Source organism: Rhinolophus hipposideros, assembly GCF_964194185.1.
Source record: "Rhinolophus hipposideros genome assembly, chromosome: 16".
Classification (NCBI taxonomy): Eukaryota; Metazoa; Chordata; class Mammalia; order Chiroptera; family Rhinolophidae; genus Rhinolophus; species Rhinolophus hipposideros.
Window position 1 is genome coordinate 58,202,459 of NC_138062.1, and position 20,078 is coordinate 58,222,536.

Genomic DNA, 20,078 nt, shown 5'->3' on the forward strand with positions numbered 1-20,078 from the left:
ACTCTGAAGGACCCTCACGCAGTCCAGGTGAGCAATGCCAGGGTGAGGCTGGGTCTCTAGGTGGGTGCTGGGGTCTGCTGAGGGTTGTGGATGTGGGGCAGGAGGCCTGGGAGCTCCTATTCACGCACCCTCTCTGCCCGCTTCCAGCTGCTTAGAGTACTGCCATGTCTGCTCCAGAAGAAGGAGGCCGGGAGCCCCCCAAACCCAAGGGCAAGGTGAGGGGAAGCCCAGGAGGGAAGATCCCTGCCGAGGCCTGGGGAGCTCCCAGAACCTTAGGGAGGTGACCTCCACTGTCTTAGGGTCTGGAGGGGTTTCTGGGTGGGGTGGAAGGGCTCTGAGAGCCGTAGTGCCAACTCTTCCCAATTTTCCCGAGCTGAGGGTGGCAGTTGGCTCATGCAGACCTCAGTTCCTTCCCTGCTGTGTGACTTAGGGACAGCCTCAGCCCTTCCCTGAGCCTCAGTTTCCCCATCTCTGAAATGGGGGCTGTGGAAGGTCTTGGAAACCCAGAGGATGACCTTTTCCTCTGTCCATGAGAGGTTGGCTGCATCTGCCCATTGTCCAGGTGAGGAAACTGAGGCGTGAACTCAAGGTCACCCAGGACTGAGGAGATGTGCGAGCCCAGGACTGTGCGATGTTTTCCGAGCTCACCCCACCGCAGCCTGACCCTGCTTACACTGTCCCCTCCCCACTTAGACCCTGGGCAGCTTCTTGGGGTCCCTGCCTGGCTTCAGTTCTGCCCGGAACCTGGTGGCCAACACCCACAGCTCAGCGAGAGAGGCCCGGCCAGTCACTAATCCTGCAGGTGTTCCCACCCCCCAGGCCACCCAGCCCCAAGCCCAGAGTGAGTATACAGCTCCACGCGGTGGGGGTGGGGGGGTCTGGAGGGGAACACTAAGAAATCCCATCGCATGGACTTCTGGCCACTTTGGGGGCATTTCATCTGTGCCAGTGTCATCTCAATAGATAGGCAATACTCATTTAGTGCCAGATACATATATGATGGGTGAGTGGCATTACCAGCAAGAGTGGGGATGTGAACGCAGCCTGTCTCCCTGCAGTATTCCTCACGCTCTCCGTCCCACCACCTCCCATCACCCTGTTTCCGATCACCGTGGACAGGAACTGGGTGTTCTGCATGCCTGAGCTCACTGGGGATGGCGACCCTGGTTCCCAGAGGACAGCAGCTTCCCTGGAGTGATACATCCTGGGGGTCTCCCCACCCTCTAGTTGCTCAGGCGGGGTGCGAGGGGCACGCAGAAGGGCTGATGCAGCAGGGCCTTGGGTGGCTGCCCAAGGTGGGTCTTGCTCTGGGCCCAAAGCCCCAGGCAGCTGACTTCTGCTCCACATCCCCAGGTCTGACAGGCAGCTGCCAGCTGTGGCAGGGGTGGGGCAGGGCCTTGACTCCTCTCCCTCTGGCTTCCTGTGGGTGGGCGTCCAGGACCCAGGCAGAGAAAACACCAGGGAGCCCTTGCTCCAGGGGACTGAGGCCCTGGAGGGCTGGAGGGACTCAGGCCTATGGCTGTAGATGTCACCTCCTGCTGTCCCTGGCAGGGTGGCTGGGACATTCCTAACCTTTTGGGCTGTGCCCGCCAATTGCGCAATGGGCACCAGGGTGGCTGATGCCAGCCTGCTTCCCTCGTCCTCCCCGGGTGCCTGACCAGCTCCTGTGCCCACAGCAGCCACTGACCCGGAGCAGATGGCCAGGGGCCTGGAGAAGCTGCCGCTGCCTTCAGACAAGGTGAGAGGGACTGTCGGAACTTGGTCTGATGGACTCTACCTCCCTTGGGGATGTTTTGGGACCCCCCTCCAGGGATGTTTTGGTTCCTGCCCGAGAGGGCAGACACCATGCGTCCTGCTGTGGGGACTCTGGGCGGATCCTTCCCCTCTGAGCCTCCATTTCCACATCTGTGAAGTGGGTGCAGTACTGCCTCTCCAGCCAGCATGGTCAGGCTCCAGTCTACAGAGAGTCCCACACTATGTGTCTAGCACAGTGTGACCCAAACAACAGCAACTCACCACGTGTCAGGCTCTGGGTGACGTGCTTTTTATGTTCTGCTTAACAGTTAATCCTCCCAACCACCCTTTGAGGAAGGGAGCACACAGTTCCCCCACACCATAGCTGAGGCACAGAGAAGCTGAGTCACCTGGCAAAGGTCACACAGCTGGATGCATGGGCAGAGCTGCATCCACCCCTGGTCCTGGATAAGTGGGAACCGCCCACGTTATCCTGTCCCCAAGGCCAGGCCAAATGGAGGAGATGATGTAAGCCAGCTGAGGCCACAGCACTGTGGCTCTCCTGGTAGGAATTCCTCCGCCAGCTCACGCCCCTTCTCTGGTCTTCCTATTCTCCCTCTGGTCTCAGCTCAGCCAGACGTGAGCATCTCAAGAGGGTGAAAAACCACTGGGTTCAACCTCAGCAGGCCCTCTGGCCCAAATTAAAACCCTCACTCCCTCCCCATTTATGCACACCTCTGTTCCTCTTCACTCGTGTTAATTGAACACCTAACTCCCTGCAAAGAGCTTCAGGCACCTTGATTCATTTCCTCCACAAGCCTTGAAGGAGCCACTGATTTAATCACTCTTTTTTAGAAATAGGTTCAGAGAGGGGATGTGGCTTGCCTGAGGTCACACAGCAAGTGTGGGAAAGAGCTGGGATTTGAACCCGGGTCTCTGCAGGCGGAGCCCTAGGTGCTCACTTGAGTCAGTGCTGGGGTGGAGGCAGGTGGTGAGGATAAAATTTCAGGGCTTCTCCACCTCAGTACTGTGGTCATTTAGGGCCGGATTACTCCTGGTTGGGGCTGTATGGGGCACAGTGAGCTGTTCCACAGCATCCCAGGCCCCACCCACTCAATGCAAGCCGCACCTTCTCCCCCAAGTCGTGACAGCCACAGATGCCCCCAGACATCACCCAGCACCCTCTGGGGGGCAGGACTGCCCTGGGTGAGAATCACTGAATTAAAAACAGCACCCTCATGGCTGAACCTGAGTGGTGGCAACCCTGAGGCTGTCACAACCCTTTGGTAGTTTGGTTGAACTAGAGACAACTGCCCTTGGATAGGTCAAAAATGATGAAAATTATCGACAATGTCCTATGGCTTGACCCCAATACTTATCCCTGTAATTTTTCGGTTGCTATTTTTCTAAATATTTGTTGCCTTCTCTTAGTTGAATATTCATTTTAATAAGCAATTTGGTCTCTCCACTGTAACAGGGAAACAGGCTCAAATTCTGCCATAAATAAACACATGTAATTCACTGGCTTGCTGAGCCCAACCAAGGTCAAGGCACCTTGTCAAGGCTTCCAGAGGTGTTAGGGACCCATGGTTGCAATAGGGAACATCTATTGAATCGGAGGAATAATCTGACACGATGGTGAGCTTGTTAAGGCCAAGCCCTGGAAGGCCAGGGGACATCAGGAGTGGGAGGTAAGGAGGCGAGGCCTCTGGGTGGCAGGTCCCGCTCCCCAGGCACATCAGGAATAATCCGGTTGGCGGAAGTACCAGGTGTGAGGTGCCTCCCAGCTCTGCTCTTGCCCACGTGTGTCCTTTCTCATCAGATGATCTCTGGGGCAAAGGACCTGGTGAGCTCCACCATGACCAGGACCAAGGACGCCATCTCCTCCGGGGTGGCCAACGTGGTAGACTCAGCTAAAGGCGTCGTCCCGGGAGGTCTCCGCATTACCCGATCTGCGCTCACGGGAACCAAGGAGACGGTGGCCAGTGGCGTCATGGGGACAGTGGGTGTGGCCAAAGGAGCCGTTCAGACTGGTGTGGACACCACCCAGACCGTGCTGACCGGCACCAAAGATACCGTCTGCAGTGGGGTGACTAGTGCTATGAACATGGCCACAGGGGCTGTCCAGGGGGGCTTGGACACCTCAAAGGCTATTCTCACAGGCACCAAAGACACCGTGTCCACCAGGCTCACCGGGGCACTGGGTGTGGCCAAGGGCGCAGTCCAGACTGGCATGGATACCACCAAAGTTGCTTTGACTAGCACCAAAAACATTGTGTCCACTGGGCTCACTGGAGCCATGGGTGTGGCCAAGGGAACAGTCCAGACTGGCATGGACACCACCAAGACGGCTCTGAGTGGCACCAAAGACACTGTGTCCACGGGGCTCACTGGGGCACTGGGTGTGGCCAAGAGTGCTGCACAGGCTGGCATGGACACCACCAAGACCGTAATCAGTGGTACCAAAGATGTAGTATCCACTGGGCTCACCGGGGCACTGGGTGTGGCCAAGGGAACAGTCCAGACTGGCATGGACACCACCAAGACGGCTCTGAGTGGCACCAAAGACACTGTGTCCACGGGGCTCACTGGGGCACTGGGTGTGGCCAAGAGTGCTGCACAGGCTGGCATGGACACCACCAAGACCGTAATCAGTGGTACCAAAGATGTAGTATCCACTGGGCTCACCGGGGCACTGGGTGTGGCCAAAGGAACAGTCCAGACTGGCATGGACACCACCAAAGTTGCTTTGACTAGCACCAAAAACGTTGTGTCCACTGGGCTCACAGGAGCCATGGGTGTGGCCAAGAGTGCTGTACAGGCTGGCATGGACACCACCAAGACGGTTCTGACTGGCACCAAAGACACTGTATCCACGGGGCTCACCGGGGCACTGGGTGTGGCCAAGGGTGCCGTCCAGACTGGCATGGACACCACCAAGACGGTTCTGAGTGGCACCAAAGACACTGTATCCACTGGGCTCACCGGGGCACTGGGTGTGGCTAAGGGTGCCGTCCAGACTGGCATGGACACCACCAAGACGGTTCTGAGTGGCACCAAAGATACCGTGTCCACTGGGCTCACCGGGGCACTGGGTGTGGCCAAGGGTGCCGTCCAGACTGGCATGGACACCACCAAGATGGTTCTGAGTGGCACCAAAGACACTGTATCCACTGGGCTCACCGGGGCACTGGGTGTGGCCAAGGGTGCCGTCCAGACTGGCATGGACACCACCAAGACGGTTCTGACTGGCACCAAAGATACCGTGTCCACGGGGCTCACCGGAGCACTGGGTGTGGCCAAAGGAACAGTCCAGACTGGCATGGACACCACCAAGACGGTTCTGAGTGGCACCAAAGACAACGTGGCCACTGGGCTCACCGGGGCACTGGGTGTGGCCAAGGGAACAGTCCAGACTGGCATGGACACCACCAAGACGGTTCTGAGTGGCACCAAAGACACTGTATCAACTGGGCTCACCGGGGCACTGGGTGTGGCCAAAGGAACAGTCCAGACTGGCATGGACACCACCAAGACGGTTCTGAGTGGCACAAAAGACACTGTATCCACTGGGCTCACCGGGGCACTGGGTGTGGCCAAGGGTGCCGTCCAGACTGGCATGGACACCACCAAGACGGTTCTGACTGGCACCAAAGACACTGTATCCACTGGGCTCACCGGGGCACTGGGTGTGGCCAAGGGTGCTGTCCAGACTGGCATGGACACCACCAAGACAGTTCTGAGTGGCACCAAAGACACCATGGCCACTGGGCTCACCGGGGCACTGGGTGTGGCCAAAGGAACAGTCCAGACTGGCATGGACACCACCAAGACGGCTCTGAGTGGCACCAAAGACACTGTGTCCACGGGGCTCACTGGGGCACTGGGTGTGGCCAAGAGTGCTGCACAGGCTGGCATGGACACCACCAAGACCGTAATCAGTGGTACCAAAGATGTAGTATCCACTGGGCTCACCGGGGCACTGGGTGTGGCCAAGGGAACAGTCCAGACTGGCATGGACACCACCAAAGTTGCTTTGACTAGCACCAAAAACGTTGTGTCCACGGGGCTCACCGGAGCCATGGGTGTGGCCAAGAGTGCTGTACAGGCTGGCATGGACACCACCAAGACGGTTCTGACTGGCACCAAAGACACCGCGTCCACTGGGCTCACCGGGGCACTGGGTGTGGCCAAGGGTGCCGTCCAGACTGGCATGGACACCACCAAGACGGTTCTGACTGGCACCAAAGACACCGTGGCCACTGGGCTCACCGGGGCACTGGGTGTGGCCAAGGGTGCCGTCCAGACTGGCATGGACACCACCAAGACGGCTCTGAGTGGCACCAAAGACACTGTGTCCACGGGGCTCACTGGGGCACTGGGTGTGGCCAAGAGTGCTGCACAGGCTGGCATGGACACCACCAAGACCGTAATCAGTGGTACCAAAGATGTAGTATCCACTGGGCTCACCGGGGCACTGGGTGTGGCCAAGGGAACAGTCCAGACTGGCATGGACACCACCAAGACGGTTCTGAGTGGCACCAAAGACACCATGGCCACTGGGCTCACCGGGGCACTGGGTGTGGCCAAGGGTGCCGTCCAGACTGGCATGGACACCACCAAGACGGTTCTGACTGGCACCAAAGACACCGCGTCCACTGAACTCACTGGGGCACTGGGTGTGGCCAAGGGTGCCGTCCAGACTGGCATGGACACCACCAAGACGGTTCTGACTGGCACCAAAGATACTGTGTCCACGGGGCTCACCGGGGCACTGGGTGTGGCCAAGGGTGCCGTCCAGACTGGCATGGACACCACCAAAGTTGCTTTAACTAGCACCAAAAACGTTGTGTCCACTGGGCTCACAGGAGCCATGGGTGTGGCCAAGAGTGCTGTACAGACTGGCATGGACACCACCAAGACGGTTCTGAGTGGCACCAAAGATACCGTGTCCACTGGGCTCACCGGGGCACTGGGTGTGGCCAAAGGAACAGTCCAGACTGGCATGGACACCACCAAGACGGTTCTGAGTGGCACCAAAGATACTGTGTCCACTGGGCTCACCGGGGCACTGGGTGTGGCCAAAGGAACAGTCCAGACTGGCATGGACACCACCAAGACTGTACTGACTGGTACCAAAGACACCGTGGCCACTGGGCTCACCGGGGCCATGGGCGTGGCTAAGAGCGCCGTCCAGTTAGGTGTGGATACCACCACCGTCGTTCTGACTGGCAGCAAAGATACAGTGTCCACCGGGCTCACTGGGGCACTGGGTGTGGCCAAAGGGGCTATGCAGTCTAGTCTGGGCACCATCCAGAATTGGTTACCTGGTGCCAAGGACACTTTCTGGGGTGGACTCATCAATGACAGGGCCTCAGACAAATGTGGGGAACAAACTCTCCAGAACCCCCAGGAAGCCCCATGCTGCAGGGTCTCCAGTCCCCCAGACACTCTCTGTGCAGGCTTGGACCTTGTTTCTGCTGTGGCACCATCCACGCAAGGGGCTGCCCTGGGCAAGGACGACGCAGGGCCCATGGCCACCACAAGCAGCCAAGGAGGAGCCATGGGCTTGGCGACAGTCCAGGACGAGCAGGAGCTGGGAGAGATCTTCCACCCCATGACTGCCCAGGAGCAAGGTGAGAACAGGACGGTCTGGGCCCCAGCTCCCAGTGAGGGCTGGCCGTCCTGCACCCTAGCCCTGGACGCCCCTAGGGCCCTCTCGGATTGAGTGATCCCGTCTTCCCTTGCAGCCCAGCTGGCAGCCTCTCAGCCCGGGCCCAAGGTGTCCACAGCCGACCAGAGCAGCTATTTCGTGCGTCTGGGAGACCTGGCCCCTGGCTTCCGCCAGCGGGCGTTTGAGCATGCCCTGAGCCACCTACAGCACAGCCAGTTCCAGGCCAGGGACGCTCTGGCCCAGCTCGAGGACTCCTTCAGGCTGGTAAGTCTTCCCCTCCCTGGGGCGCCTTCTTCTGAATATCTCCCCATGGCTTCCCCACCTGCGTGTAGTGATCTGATCTGACAAGTATTGACTGGGCACCTCGGTGACAATGTCCATGGGCCACTAAGATGGCCACGGACTGCTCTCATGGGGCTGGTGTCCCAGAGAGGGAGGAGGAAAAGCAGACCAAATGCACTCGTCTCACCTGATCTGCACGACGTACATTCCGAGAGCCCCACAGCACTGAGCCCAATATGCTGTTTTTTCCTGGACGTACATACTATGAGCAAGTTTAATTTATAATTGAGGCACATAAGAGATTAACAATAACTAGTAACAAAATAGAACAATTTTAACATACTGTAATAAAAGTGACGTGAATGTGGCCTCAAGTAGAATAAGGGGGACTTGACACGAGTGCTGACGCCCCGAGAGCCGATCTGCTCCCCGAGACGGCTACTCTCCCTACGTGACTGAGGAGCACGCAGTGTGGCAACGCTGGACAGAGGGCTGAGTCTCGTCCCGGGCGGGACAGAGCAGGCTCATGGGAGATTTCGTCACACTGTTTAGAATGGTATGCCACTTAAAACATAAATAGTTTATTTCTGGTATTTTCCATTTACTATTTTCTGACCATGAGAACTGAAAGCATGGAATGTAGAACTGTGGATAAGGGGACTGCTGTACTTACAGACCATGGGGAAGCAAAGAAGGAAACAGGACAGCCGTGCAGAGAGGCCCTGGGCCGGGCAGGAGGGTGTGGATGCCAAGGAGAGCTGTGCAGAGTTGGGGAGAAGTGGGGAGCACGAGAACAGAGCGCCTGAGAATAAGCTGGGCGTGTTCAGGAGCAGGAAGGCAGCCAGGGTGCAGGTGAAGTGAAGGTGGAAACAGGGTAGGGGGAGCCCAGGGATCTGGGGTTCGGTGACTTGAAAAGTGCGATGGGGTGTCAGCGGGAGGTGAGGTCTGAGACATCCTGAGGGCAGATTGTGCAGACCACGGAGAGTTGGTTTTATCCCACAGGCACGGAGGAGCCATGGGAGAGATTTAAGCTGTGGGGGGGTGACACGATCCCACTGATACTGTTATTTGATCTCCCTGAAGAGCTCATGGGGAATTTGGATTCTTGCCTCTTTACAAGAGAAGAGAAGCCCACTGTGGCACAGCTGGCTGTAAACTTGTGGCATTTCTACCACTCCACAACAAGGTGTAGACGCGAGGCTCTGGGCCAGGCCTAGGAGGGCCCGTCCCAACCCCTCACCTCCCCAGGGAGACAGTGTGTGAAAGGTCCCTGCCAAGAGCTGTCTTTTCTCTGCTGGGCTCTCTTTCCAGATGGAAAAGGCCAAGCAGGCTCCAGAAGGGCAGCAGCCGCCGAATCTGGGCCTGAGCAGTGGAGGAGAGAAAGCCAGTACCCACGAGGTGCGTACAAGGGGCCAAGGCTCCCAGGGTCTTCTCGCCTCCGACCCCCGCTCACCCCCTCCCTCCTCCCGCAGGTGCCTGATGCAGGGGCCCTGTCCAGGGCCTGCGGCCTCATCCAGCAGCTCCACGTGGCCTACAGCAACCTGGCCTCCGGCCTCCAGGGCCTCCCTGCCGAGCTCCAGCAGCGGGTCAGGCGGGCACGGCACAGCCTCTGTGAGCTCTACAGCCTCATGTCCTCTGCCGGCTCCATCTCGGAGCTGTCGGCCGAGCGCCTGGCCCAGAGCCGCGGTGGCGTAGGCCAGGCCTGGCAAGGGCTGGAACAGCTGCTGGAGAGTGTGCAGCACAGCCCCCCACTCAGCTGGCTGGTGGGGCCCTTCGCCCTGCAGCCCGGTGGGCAGCAGCTGTAGGTCCCCCTTGGAGCCTCGGCAGCCCCAGCTCCCCGGAGCTCTGGACCCTGCTGGCGGGCACTGGTCAGGGCACCAAGGACTTTCTCCAGGGCTGCACCGTCCGCCTTTCTTGCCCAGCAAGCCTGGCCCTGCTCCTGGCCTGGGAGCCCAGAGTTGCTAAGAGCGTTGACCGTGGGCCTTCACTTGAAGATCCTGAGCAAGCACCCCAGTCAGGAAAGCGAAGTGAAAAGGGCCTAAGTCTAGAAGGTTCTCCATTCAGCACCTCCACTAGGAGTCCCTATCTTTGGGGGCGGGGCGAGTCTTCCAACCCCACAGTTGGGGCCTTTAACTACCAGCTTAGCAGGTGGTCCTCATTCTGAAACCACCACGCCCACCCCCACCCTTAGCAAACACCTTGCACCAGAATGTACCCGAACTCCATGGTCAACCTGACGCAGGCTCCCACTTCCTCTGTTGACCTCTGTGTGGCCAAGAGAAGGGGCTTTGTGAGGATAATGCTGCCAGCAGCCAGCCCTCCACCCCACCCCACCCCACCCCACCCCAGGGCTCTGCAGAGGCCTGCCTTGAGAACTACACTGTTCGGGGGTGAGGGGGGTGGCTTATAAAATAAGCCGCTTCCTGCCTTTTCTGCTCACATACCTGCCTGCCTCCAGCAGGGCTGATCCTAGAGAGAACCCCAGAGCTGAGGTTCGACAGTCCCGGAGGCACCTGGGCCCAGAGGCTGCCAATGGCGGAACAAAAGGGCTTCCCCACAGGGAACAAGGCCCTAGGGCATATGTGACAAAATGTGCTCAACCATCGAGTTCAGGTCTTGGTCATGCACTCCAGACCAGAGACCATGATTTCGGGGTGCCCCTGCCTTCCTGGCTAGAGGTCCAAGCCCCCCCTCCTGCACCCCACTCCAGGATGTTCACCTAAGAAACGCCCTTTTTCCAGCGGGGAGCCGCACGTCAGAAGACCAGCAGCCCAAGCCCAAGCCCTGGGCTTCCCAGAGCCCTCACCATGCTGACAGGCCGCCCCACTGCACCCTCTTCTCAGAAATGACCGGGTGCTCCCAGCTCACAGATGGGCCGGCTCCCCCCAAAGGTCACCAGGGGGGGAGCTGGCACCTGGCGCCACCTGGGAACACGTTAGGAGAACTTCGGAGCTGCTCCTTCCTCGGCCCCCATTAAGTAAGGTTATCAGAAGTGGTGACACGAGGAAACAGCTATTTGCGGAAACCGGGCCCAGTGACTTGACTTCAAGTCCAGTGAAAGGAAATGTGGCGTGCCAGGGTTCAGGCGTGCCACACCACGGTCTCCTCTCAGCTGGGATGGGTGAACTTGCCAGGGCAGGGCCACACATAGGAGAGGCCACTGTTTAACCAGCCGCTGCCATGTACGGGCGCCTGGCTGGGAGCTGCACACACGTCCCCCACCTGAACCCACGCGACAGTCTTATGAGGCGCGGTCATCCCCTCAACAGGTGACAAAAGAGAAGCCAAGAGTGGGAGTGCCCCTTGCCCAAAGTCACACAGCCTGCCCCCAATGCTTACACTAACCACGTAAAGACAGCAGATGGCCCACAGCACACTTCCTTGCCTGAATGCCCCAAACTGGTGGTGCTGAGGACCCTTGTTGGTCTTGCCTTGGGGGTCCCAGGGCCACCTGCAACCTGAGGTGCAGGACAGGAAATGGCTGACTCCGTGGAGCAAGGCAGCAGCTTCCAGGGAAACACGGCGGCTCCAGGCCCGGCCCTGCCCTCCCAGCCTCTGCTCCTCCTGCTTCGGGACCGGCAGCCAAACCCAGGACGATCAAACCACAGCCTCTGTTGGAGCCGCAAAATCCAGAGGGTTTTATTTCTCCTTTTTTATTTTTGGAAAGGCCTTGCTCCCACCCCCCTCCTTCATTTTCAGCCCTGCTGGACCACCAGGAGCACCGTTAGAACCAAGTTCACATTCATTGTATACAGTGACACTATGGCTTAAAACGCTTTGTCCCCACGCGAGCCCAGGACAGCGACAGACCTCTCCCCAGTTCCAGCCCAGCTGTACCAGTAATGCTAGAAAACCAAACCAATAAAAGTGATTTTTTTTCATTAAAAAAACCCTTTATAGTCATTTCGTGTTGGTTGGAAATCACAGAAATTAGGCAGAAAAAAAACCCAGAGGGACGAATACAAATGAAGAGCACAAAGTCTCCCCAACAGTTCTGTGCTCCCTGGGCGGCCGGGAAGGAGCAGGGCAGGCCTATGGGCATCTACGTGATGGACTGCCCGGGGCTCAGCTGTCCTCGTCGTCCAGGGACTCAGAGTCCACGCGCACCCTCTCGCGCTCCTGCCGGTCCTTCCCAGGCCCGTCCAGGTCGGGGCCCTCCCGCGCGCTGCTGGTGGAGCACAGCACGGTGGGGGTGAGCAGGCGGCCTTCCTCTGCCTGTCTAGCTCCTTCTCCCACTGACACTGAACGCCCGGCTCTCCCCCCGCCGTGCCCAGCACCGTGGGTCCGCAGTGAATGGTCCGGGCTTCTCAGCATGGTCGCACAGCAGACTTGTGAAACAGCCTGCCTGTACCCACTCCTGGAGAGTCAGGAGCAAGCCACTGTCCCCGGGGCAGCTCAGATTGCCAGAGCACCTTCAGCGGGTGGTCCTGCGGGTCTGCTGCTAAGGTGGGGGGTGGCAGGCCACCACATGGGGGCCAGGTCCCTGAGACCCTGACCAGGACAAGCCACCAACTGAGAGCAACTGAGACAGCAGGGCGCCTTCTCAGCAAGTCACCTCCCTTTCTCGGAAAGTCACCCCACCATCGCGGCCCTTGGCAACACTTACTCGTTGTGCAGCTGGTCTTCGGAGAAGCCCCCCACCAGCCCCTCTTCCACATTCTGTCCTTTCTCCTCCTCTTTGTCCGCCACGCTCCCACCCTTCTGGGATGTGGCCTCACCATTCACTGAGGCTGAGAGACCTAGATCTGGAGGGGACAGGGCACCGTGGGACACTGCGAGGCTGCCACCAGGCCCCGACCCCTCCCCGCTGAGCAGACAGGGTAGCCGACCCTCTTCAAGGGCCTTCGTCCCGTGCGCCCAGTCACCTCCCTGTGTCCCAGTCGCATGGGGCCTGTCGGCTCCATCAGGCCGGGGCTGGCTGCGCGTGTCTGCAGCCAGCACGGGCCCCTGAAGGGGGGGGGGGGAGCAGTAAACGAGTGGCTACGGCAGGGACAGAAATAGGAAGACGCCCTCTCTGGGCTGTCCCTCAGGCTCCTGAGGTTTCAGCTGAACCAACGTGACGCCAGTCTGAAGGGCTGCTCCACGTATCTGTCATCAGGACGAGGTGACTCCAGCAGGAAGGAACACCCTCCTGCTGCCAGAGGCCACGGTTCCTGCGGGAGCCGTCGTCTTCCTCCTCTCAGCCCCCCACGGCCCTCCAGGTCCGGCCTGAGGTCTGCCTCCCGGGAGCGCTCACACACACCCAGCCTGCACACACCAGCCTCCTCCACTACCCGGCTCCTGAGGGCACAGAGCCTGCGAGCAGCACGGACGTGTGCGCGTACCAGGCACCAGCTGCCCTGGGGACCCAGCCAGGCCGGCACAGAGAGCAATGGCAGGACACGCCATCCCGCCATCGGGGAGGAGCCCAGCCTGCCCCTCCCAGCTCCTCACCGGCCTCGGCCTCATCCTCTGCCCTCTCCAGGGGAGCCGCCTCTCCAGCCAGCGCCTCCTCGCCCTTCTCCGCCTCGGCCCGCTCCTTCTCCACCCCGGTTCTGGCTGCCTTCTGGATGGCCTCACTCTTTGGTCCCAGGACCCTCGACTTGAGCCGGGTGTAGACTTCTGCAGCCTTCTCCATCACGTCCTTGTTGGCTTTGTAACGACGGATCTGCCCGCCAGCAGAGCACAGCTGGCCTCAGCCCCCCCCGAAACCCTCCCTATGCGACCACCCCCAGGACACTTCCTTGGCAGACTGGCACTCCCCCAAGCCTGGCTTTCTCCTTGCCAACCAAGGGTGGCTGTGGCCAGGAACCCGGGTCCCTGAGCAGACCCTAACCTGCGTGGACCCACCTGCCCCCAACCTCTTCCTACCATGGGCCTCCGCCCTACCTTTTTTAACGTGGCCACCACATCTGTGTTCTTCTGGAGGATATGTGAGGTCACCTGCAGGGTCCCTAGCTCTTCTAGTGCATTCAGACACCTCTTCACATCCTACAGGGAGGGAGGTAAGGAGTAAGAAGGGGCAGCACCTAAGAGGCCCAACAGGTTAAACAAGGACACCCTGGGGCTCTCCCTGTGGGGACGGCTGAGTGATGGAGAACCCCAGCGGTGGTGGAAAAAACCCAGAACGTGGAGGAGCCTCGGGACCAGCCCACAGCGCCACCTGGTGGGAAGGCCAAGCACTGCAACTCAGGATGGCCCAGCTGGGGGACACAGGATGGAAACAAGGACCCCCACCCCGCCCACCTGGAAGGACCCAGGATTTGTGTTTCCAGAGACTTCTAAGGGAGCTCTAGACAGTGAGGGGGTCGGGGGATTGTTTGGCTCAGGGGAAGTGGCTCCAAGGAGGGTCTCACCGGGTTATCGACTTTCAGGGCGAACTTGATCTCACTGTGCAGCTTCTGAAGCTTCTCCTCCACGGAAGGTTCTATGGCCAGGAGAGAACACACTGCCTGGCCCTGAGCGGGATGTGGAGGCTCCCACACCCAGACCTGGCCGAGGACCTGCCTGAGGGAAGCAACATTCCCCCATCCCGACCTCAGGGTACAAGACTTGGGCAGCGAGCGGGGCAGCGGGGCCCTCACCTTTCTTCTTCTCAACCTTCCTGTCCGGTGGGAAACCTTCTGATCGCTTCCGGGTTCGTTCCACCTTTATGGGCCTGTGAAGAGACACCCCCCTTAGGACTCTGACCAACATCCGAGTCCACTGTGCTCTGGCCACCGCTGTCCTCCCCACGGAAGAGGGCCGGGGGCTTCAGGAGGCCCTGGACGCTGGGGGGGTCAGGGCTGTCGTGACCCGGTCTAGGGCAGGCACCCACGGGGACCCTACAGATGACAGCCCTTCCTCTGCCTCCTGTGAACAAACCGTGTAAAACCCCAGAATGCATTTTTTTTTTTTGGTTTGTGGCTGAGGATTAGAGGCTAGTATGTAAAACCTAGTGAATGAGTTATTAAAAAGCACTGCAACTGGACACTCAGACGACAGGAATGCTCGTTACGGCAGCTCCAGTTCTAAGCTCGACTCGGCAGTCTGGCTGCCAAGTGCCCAGTGGGCAGATTCCAACCAGTGGCTGGAACACCACTTACAAATGGCAGGGAGATGAGCTGTCTCCCCACCTCAATGGGCCCTGGACTTAAAAAGTTTGAGAACCACTGGTCTGGGGGTTAGTTGCCCCTCAGCACTGCTGACACTGGGGTCACTCTCTGTGGGGCGTCCTGGGCACCGTGGGGTGTTAAGCAGCATCCCTGGCCCCACCCACTCGATGCCAGGAGCACCCCAGTTGAGGACCCCAGTACTGGAGCTGTCTACCAGGCTGCATTCGGAAGCAGGCCCCTCCCATGAGGGGTCAGAGGTCCCCAGAAGGCTGAGAACCTGGGGACCAGGATGGGCAGGTGGGGCTCCCCAGGGAGCTGAGGGAGGACAGGCCAAGTGGGTGCTGACCTGGCTCGGGGCTTCTCCTCGGGGCGCCCTCTCTTCTCCTTCTGGCTGGGTCTCCTCACGGGCTCCATGCTTTGTGGCTGCAACTTCTTCGCTGATTTCTTCACCTGCAGCAGCAAAACAGAGGGGCTGGAGAGGCAGGGTCTTACCCCAGGCCCCTGAACTGCCCCCCTTGGAGACACCGCACAACACTTCCTGCTGCTACCTTTGCACTGTTGGGAGGAGGGGAAACAGACGGGATAGGCTGAGAAGTATCCCTGTGCCCAGTCAGCTCCTGAGCAGCCACTTCTCAGGCCCTGACAGGACTGCCCAACAGTGGGGCAGCCCCACCGTATTCCTCCCGTGGAGCAGGCAGCTTCCTGTGGCAGGGGACTTGTTTCCCCCTTTGGGACAAAAGGGAGAGTGACAGGAGACAACAGGATGTTGTCTGGCTTCCCCCATCCCACTGAGTGGGATCCTGGCCTCAATCTAGAACATGATGGCCTGAGAAGGCAGACTCTTGGGTTCAGGCTGGACTGTGAGTGCCGTGAGGGTGGGGAGCTGACAGGCCCACAGGCCACATGGAGGCTGATGGGCACCACTGTCCCCTGTTGGCATGCGTCCTCCTAACTGCTTCCATGCTCACCCCACAAGCTGGTCCCCCCCAGCAGCCAGAGGATGTGTAGACATCTGAGTCAGGTCTACCCCTCCTCTGCCCACAGCCCCCCAGGGCTCCCACCTCCCTTGGGCTTTTACAGCCCAAGTCCTCCCAGAGACCACACGGCCCTGCACAACCTGCCCCTGTCCCCTCCCTGCCCTCACCGCCTCCCTCTCTCCCCCTTGTCACTGTTCCAGCCACACGGGCCTCCTCGCTGTTCCTCTAATACGTCAGGCACAGTCCTGCCCCAGGGCCTTTGCACTGGTTGTGCCCTCAGCCTAGGATGCCTTTCTCCCAGGTATCTTCCCAGATGCCCTCTCTCTTCATTCAGACCCCTACTTAAGTGTCACCTTATGAACTGAAGCTTTTAGGGTTTTCCCCATTAAAATGGAACACTTCATACACCCCCCCTTTGCTTTCTTTTTCTCCTTAGCACTGAACGCTCCGAACGCCCCACGCAACATCCTAATGTTGTCCACTCTTTCCCTCCCTCAGACGTCAGCTCATTAACAGCAGAGGTTTCCATGCATCACCCACTGCTTTCCTGCCATGTCTCTGGCACCCAGAGCAGTGTCTAGTACACAGCAGGTGCTGAATAAACATGCTGGATAAAGGAATGGACCTGGTGGAAGGGCTGGGCGTTAGGGAGAAGCCTCTTTGGTCCCTCGTGTTTCCCCATCATGCTTCTCAGGCCCTGAGACCCCACCCGGCTGGACGCACCTCTCTCTCCAGCTCGGCCTCGGGCTCTGAGTCAGACGAGGACTGAGGCCCCCGGCCCCGGCCCTTCCGAACGCGCTGCTTCCGAACAGGCTCATCGTCATCCCTGAGCTCGTCGCCGCTGCTGCCCCCGCTGTCCCCGTGCGGGGCCTCCCCGCGATCGGCCCGCTCGCGCCTCCGCTCCTTTTCCTCCTTCTCCTGCTCCCGCAGCCTCCGCAGCTCCTCCTCCTGCTCCCGGCGCCTCCGGGCCTCTAGCTCCCGGCGGCGCTCCTCGTCCCGGCGCTTCCACTCGCTGATGCGGTCTACCTCGTCACTGTCACTGAGGGTGTGGGCCAGTAAGGAGGGGCCTGTCCTGGGACCGGCTGTGGCCTGGCTGAGGACCCTGCCAGAGGCGACCCCGCCCATCACCCACCTGTCACTGCTCGAAGTGCTCGGTGGCCGTTCAGGTTTCGGTTTACGCCCACGGGGTTTTGGGGGAGGCTTCTCAGCTACGGAAAAGGAGAGGGTGGCCTACTCCCGCACCGTCCTCCGGGCGGGGCCCCTGGGTACCGACGGGTCAGGACCAGTGTCAGCGATCCTACCTGGCTTCCGACCTCGCAGAGGTTTCTTTGCGGACACGTCTGAGTCAGAGGAGGACGACGAAGAGGCGGAGGAGGCCGACGAGGCTGACCGAACCACGGCCACTGGCTGACCCTTGACCCCTTCTGATTCCGGTTTGGAGTCTGAGTCAGAGGCCGAGGGCGGCTTCTGGGAGAGGCCCGGGTGCAGAGGTGAGGGCAGGCCCCGGTGACCCCTGGAGCCCTTTAACTCGCAAAAGTCTTCCCCCCATATTAGAAATACTTCCTCTAGGCCTGAAATCACAGGCACGGCTGGATGTGCCTGCAGTCACAGTAGTAATCACCCCAAACCTCCCTCCTCGGTGAAGTGCAGCTACAGATGACATAGTTTTTTCCCAGAGACAGGAGCTTTTTAAATACCACAAAATCTTGCCTGGATGACCACCCAGATGAGCTGCCCTCTTGTGCTGTCTACGAGCCCAAGCTGTCCTGGGCCCACGGCGCGCGTGCGCACACACTCACACACACACACGCATGTACACATCGTACACACACACGTGTCCCTACAACACCAGTTTATACACATGCACACACAGGCATGCCTGTACATACTCATACATGCAAACACACACGTATGCACAACTTACGCATGTAACTCATGTGCCACACACACCCATACACATAGAAGCGCATACAACACACACATACACATACAACACTCATACACATGTGCACACACAGAACACACTTGCACACAACGCGCTTATACACGCACACACATCACACACATGTTCTCTTGCTCTCTCACACGGGGCACCTAAACGTGCTTCACGCCCTTTCGATGCCAGCATCCCATGTTCCAGACCGGCCTCTAAGTTCTGGTCAGGAGCAGCGGCAGCCAGATCGTCTCCTGCTCTCCTGCTCGGGTAGGTGCTCTGCACACACAACTCTCGGAAACTATGGGCTGAGGCCATCAGTGAAGCCAGAGGCAGAAGTTGGCAACCCTGGGGTCTCCTTGTGGCCAATGCCATATCCTCCTCCAAAAAGGACCAGACTATAATCGTGGACAGTTATTGGTGACCTTGGAGAGAAGCTCTAGCAGTTTCTTCCAGGTGGGCATGAAAAACAAAAAAACAAAACACCTCTCTACCTTTTTCTTCCGTCCTGCCAGGGGCCCCCGGCGCGGCGCCCGGACCACGGCTTTCTTCTCAGGGGTGAAGTCCTGGGCAGAAAGAAGGGAGCTGAACAGGGCCCGCTGACTGGCCCACAACTAGGCTCCCACCTCTGCATCCGTCCCCCACCCAGGCAAGGAGCCAACCACCTGCTCACCTGGTCACTGGTCTTCTCTGACTCAGATGAGCTTTCTGAGTTCTCCTCCTCAGATGGGGACATGCTGGCCTGATCCAGGTCGCTGGAGGTCTTCCGGGCTCGTTTTGAAACCGACATCTGCAGGGGGAGCAGATCAGCCTGTGTGCTTGGGAGGGACATCTCCCACCTGACCCCTCTCAGCCCAGGAAAGAGCTGAGGTTCAGGAATCTTTGCGGGGGGAGCAGGGACCCTTTGACAATTTGATAAAAACCAGGAATCTTGAACCTTGAGGCCATTATGCTGAGTGAAATAAACCAGTCACTGAAGGACAAATACTATATGATTCCACTCACATGAGGTCCCCAGAGGAGACAGATTCAGAGACAGGAAGTAGATGGTGGTGCCAGGGGCTGGGGGAGGGGCAGTGAGTGAGTGTTTAATGGGGACAGAGTGTCAGTTTGGGGAGATGGAAAGTTCTGGAGATGGCTGGTGGGGATGGCTGCACAGTAGTGTGAATGTGCTTAATGCCCCTGAGCTGTGCACTTAAAAACGGTTAAAATGGTACATTTTATGTTACATGTATTTTTATTAAGATAAAAAAAAGAAAAGAAAAAAGGGAAACACCAAACCAGAGATCCTTTTCTTAGAAAAACATGTATGCACATATTTTGGAAAAAGTATGTATGCTATTTTGAATGTACTCAATGCCACTGAGCTGCACATTTTAGAATGGTTAACTGGTATATCAATGTCACCTCAATAAAAAAAATTCTATACACGTACACACGCACACAATTCTGAATTCAGTTTCAGGGATTCATGGACTAACGCCACCCAAAGAAGCCAATTTAAGAGTTTTCATACAGGAAGAGAAGAAGCATAGAGAACTGAGCTTCAGAAATAGGTCTCTGCCCAGTGACAACCAGTCCTTCTTATTGGGGCATCTGTTTACTTATAAAGCACTTTGCCTCTATTTTGTCACAACTGACAGACTCTTTTCTTCTCTTAAAAACTGCTTCCGGAGCATGTCCCTGCTCCATGCCCTTTCCAAGGCCAGGGTGAACTGTGTCCCCCTAAAAGTCCTATGTTGTAGCCTAACCCCTGGTACCTCAGGATGTGACTGTATTTGGAGATGGGGGTCTTTACAGAGGGAATAAGTTAAAACGAGGTCACTAGGGTGGGTCCTGATCCAGTCTGACTGGCGTCCTTACAAAAGGTGATCAGGACACAGACTCGTAGATGGAAGAGCACGTGAGGACACAGGGAGAAGATGGCATCTACTCGCCAAGGAGCGAGGCCTCAGGAGAAACCAGCCCTGTCCACACCTTGATCTCAGACTTCTAGTGTCCAGAATTATGAGAAAATAAATGCCCGTTGTGTAAACCACCCAGTCTGAGATACTTTGTTATGACAGCCCGAGCAAATCCAATGCCTGGTGACATGTCAATGACAGATGAGGCCCCTATTCTCATGCCACTTATCCCATCAGGAGACACAGAAACATTAAGGATCTGAGAGAAGAGTAAGTCCTGTGGAGAGCAACGAGGAGCGCCTTACAGGGGTGGTGGGAGAAAGCTGCTGAGAGGCCTGCAGGATGAGGGCACAACCAATGAAGGGAGGAGTTTCCTGGGCCAAGAAACAGTAAGTGCAAAGCCCCTAGGGTGGAAGGAAGCTTGGCATTTTCAAAGATGTGAACGGTTGGGGAGTCTGGCAAGCAGTGCTGAGTCAGAATGCCCAGCTCAGCTCCCCTCCC

At 58.3% G+C, this 20,078-nt stretch overlaps 2 protein-coding genes across 7 annotated transcripts in view; one reads left to right on the top strand and one right to left on the bottom strand.

Moving 5' to 3' along the window:
• On the top strand, positions 1–11,573 carry PLIN4 (perilipin 4). 4 transcript variants are annotated; one of them, XM_081076007.1, is made up of 8 exons: positions 1–27; positions 148–215; positions 694–841; positions 1,677–1,738; positions 3,557–7,370; positions 7,485–7,672; positions 9,002–9,088; positions 9,163–11,573. In XM_081076007.1, exons 2-8 carry the CDS (start codon positions 165–167, stop codon positions 9,493–9,495), a joined length of 4,683 nt encoding a protein of 1,560 aa, XP_080932133.1. In that variant the 5' UTR covers positions 1–27; positions 148–164; the 3' UTR covers positions 9,496–11,573. The 4 variants fall into 4 exon arrangements, with proteins under 4 accessions (XP_080932133.1, XP_080932132.1, XP_080932131.1 ...); XM_081076006.1 differs by having other exon boundaries at positions 19–60; XM_081076005.1 differs by having other exon boundaries at positions 19–42.
• Positions 11,302–20,078, bottom strand: part of HDGFL2 (HDGF like 2) — a 19,924-nt gene continuing 11,147 nt past the window's right edge. The window contains exons 5-16 of one of the 3 annotated variants that reach the window (XM_081076114.1): positions 18,347–18,463; positions 18,168–18,239; positions 17,042–17,207; positions 16,873–16,948; positions 16,464–16,779; positions 15,110–15,213; positions 14,254–14,327; positions 14,026–14,096; positions 13,559–13,660; positions 13,124–13,337; positions 12,297–12,435; positions 11,302–11,858 (exon numbers count right to left, since the gene is read on the bottom strand). In XM_081076114.1, coding sequence (XP_080932240.1) covers positions 11,756–11,858; positions 12,297–12,435; positions 13,124–13,337; positions 13,559–13,660; positions 14,026–14,096; positions 14,254–14,327; positions 15,110–15,213; positions 16,464–16,779; positions 16,873–16,948; positions 17,042–17,207; positions 18,168–18,239; positions 18,347–18,463 — 1,554 coding nt within the window. In that variant the 3' untranslated portion in view covers positions 11,302–11,755. The remainder of the gene's footprint in view (positions 11,859–12,296; positions 12,436–13,123; positions 13,338–13,558; positions 13,661–14,025; positions 14,097–14,253; positions 14,328–15,109; positions 15,214–16,463; positions 16,780–16,872; positions 16,949–17,041; positions 17,208–18,167; positions 18,240–18,346; positions 18,464–20,078) is intronic. The other 2 variants (XM_081076115.1, XM_081076116.1) reach the window with 2 other exon arrangements.

Coding starts and splice junctions, on each gene's coding strand:
- PLIN4 (XM_081076007.1), top strand. CDS start 165: ATGTCTGCTCCAGAAGAAGGAGGCCGGGAGCCCCCCAAACCCAAGGGC. Junction 216..693: donor CCCCCAAACCCAAGGGCAAG/GTGAGGGGAAGC, acceptor CTCCCCACTTAG/ACCCTGGGCAGCTTCTTGGG. Junction 842..1,676: donor CACCCAGCCCCAAGCCCAGA/GTGAGTATACAG, acceptor CTGTGCCCACAG/CAGCCACTGACCCGGAGCAG.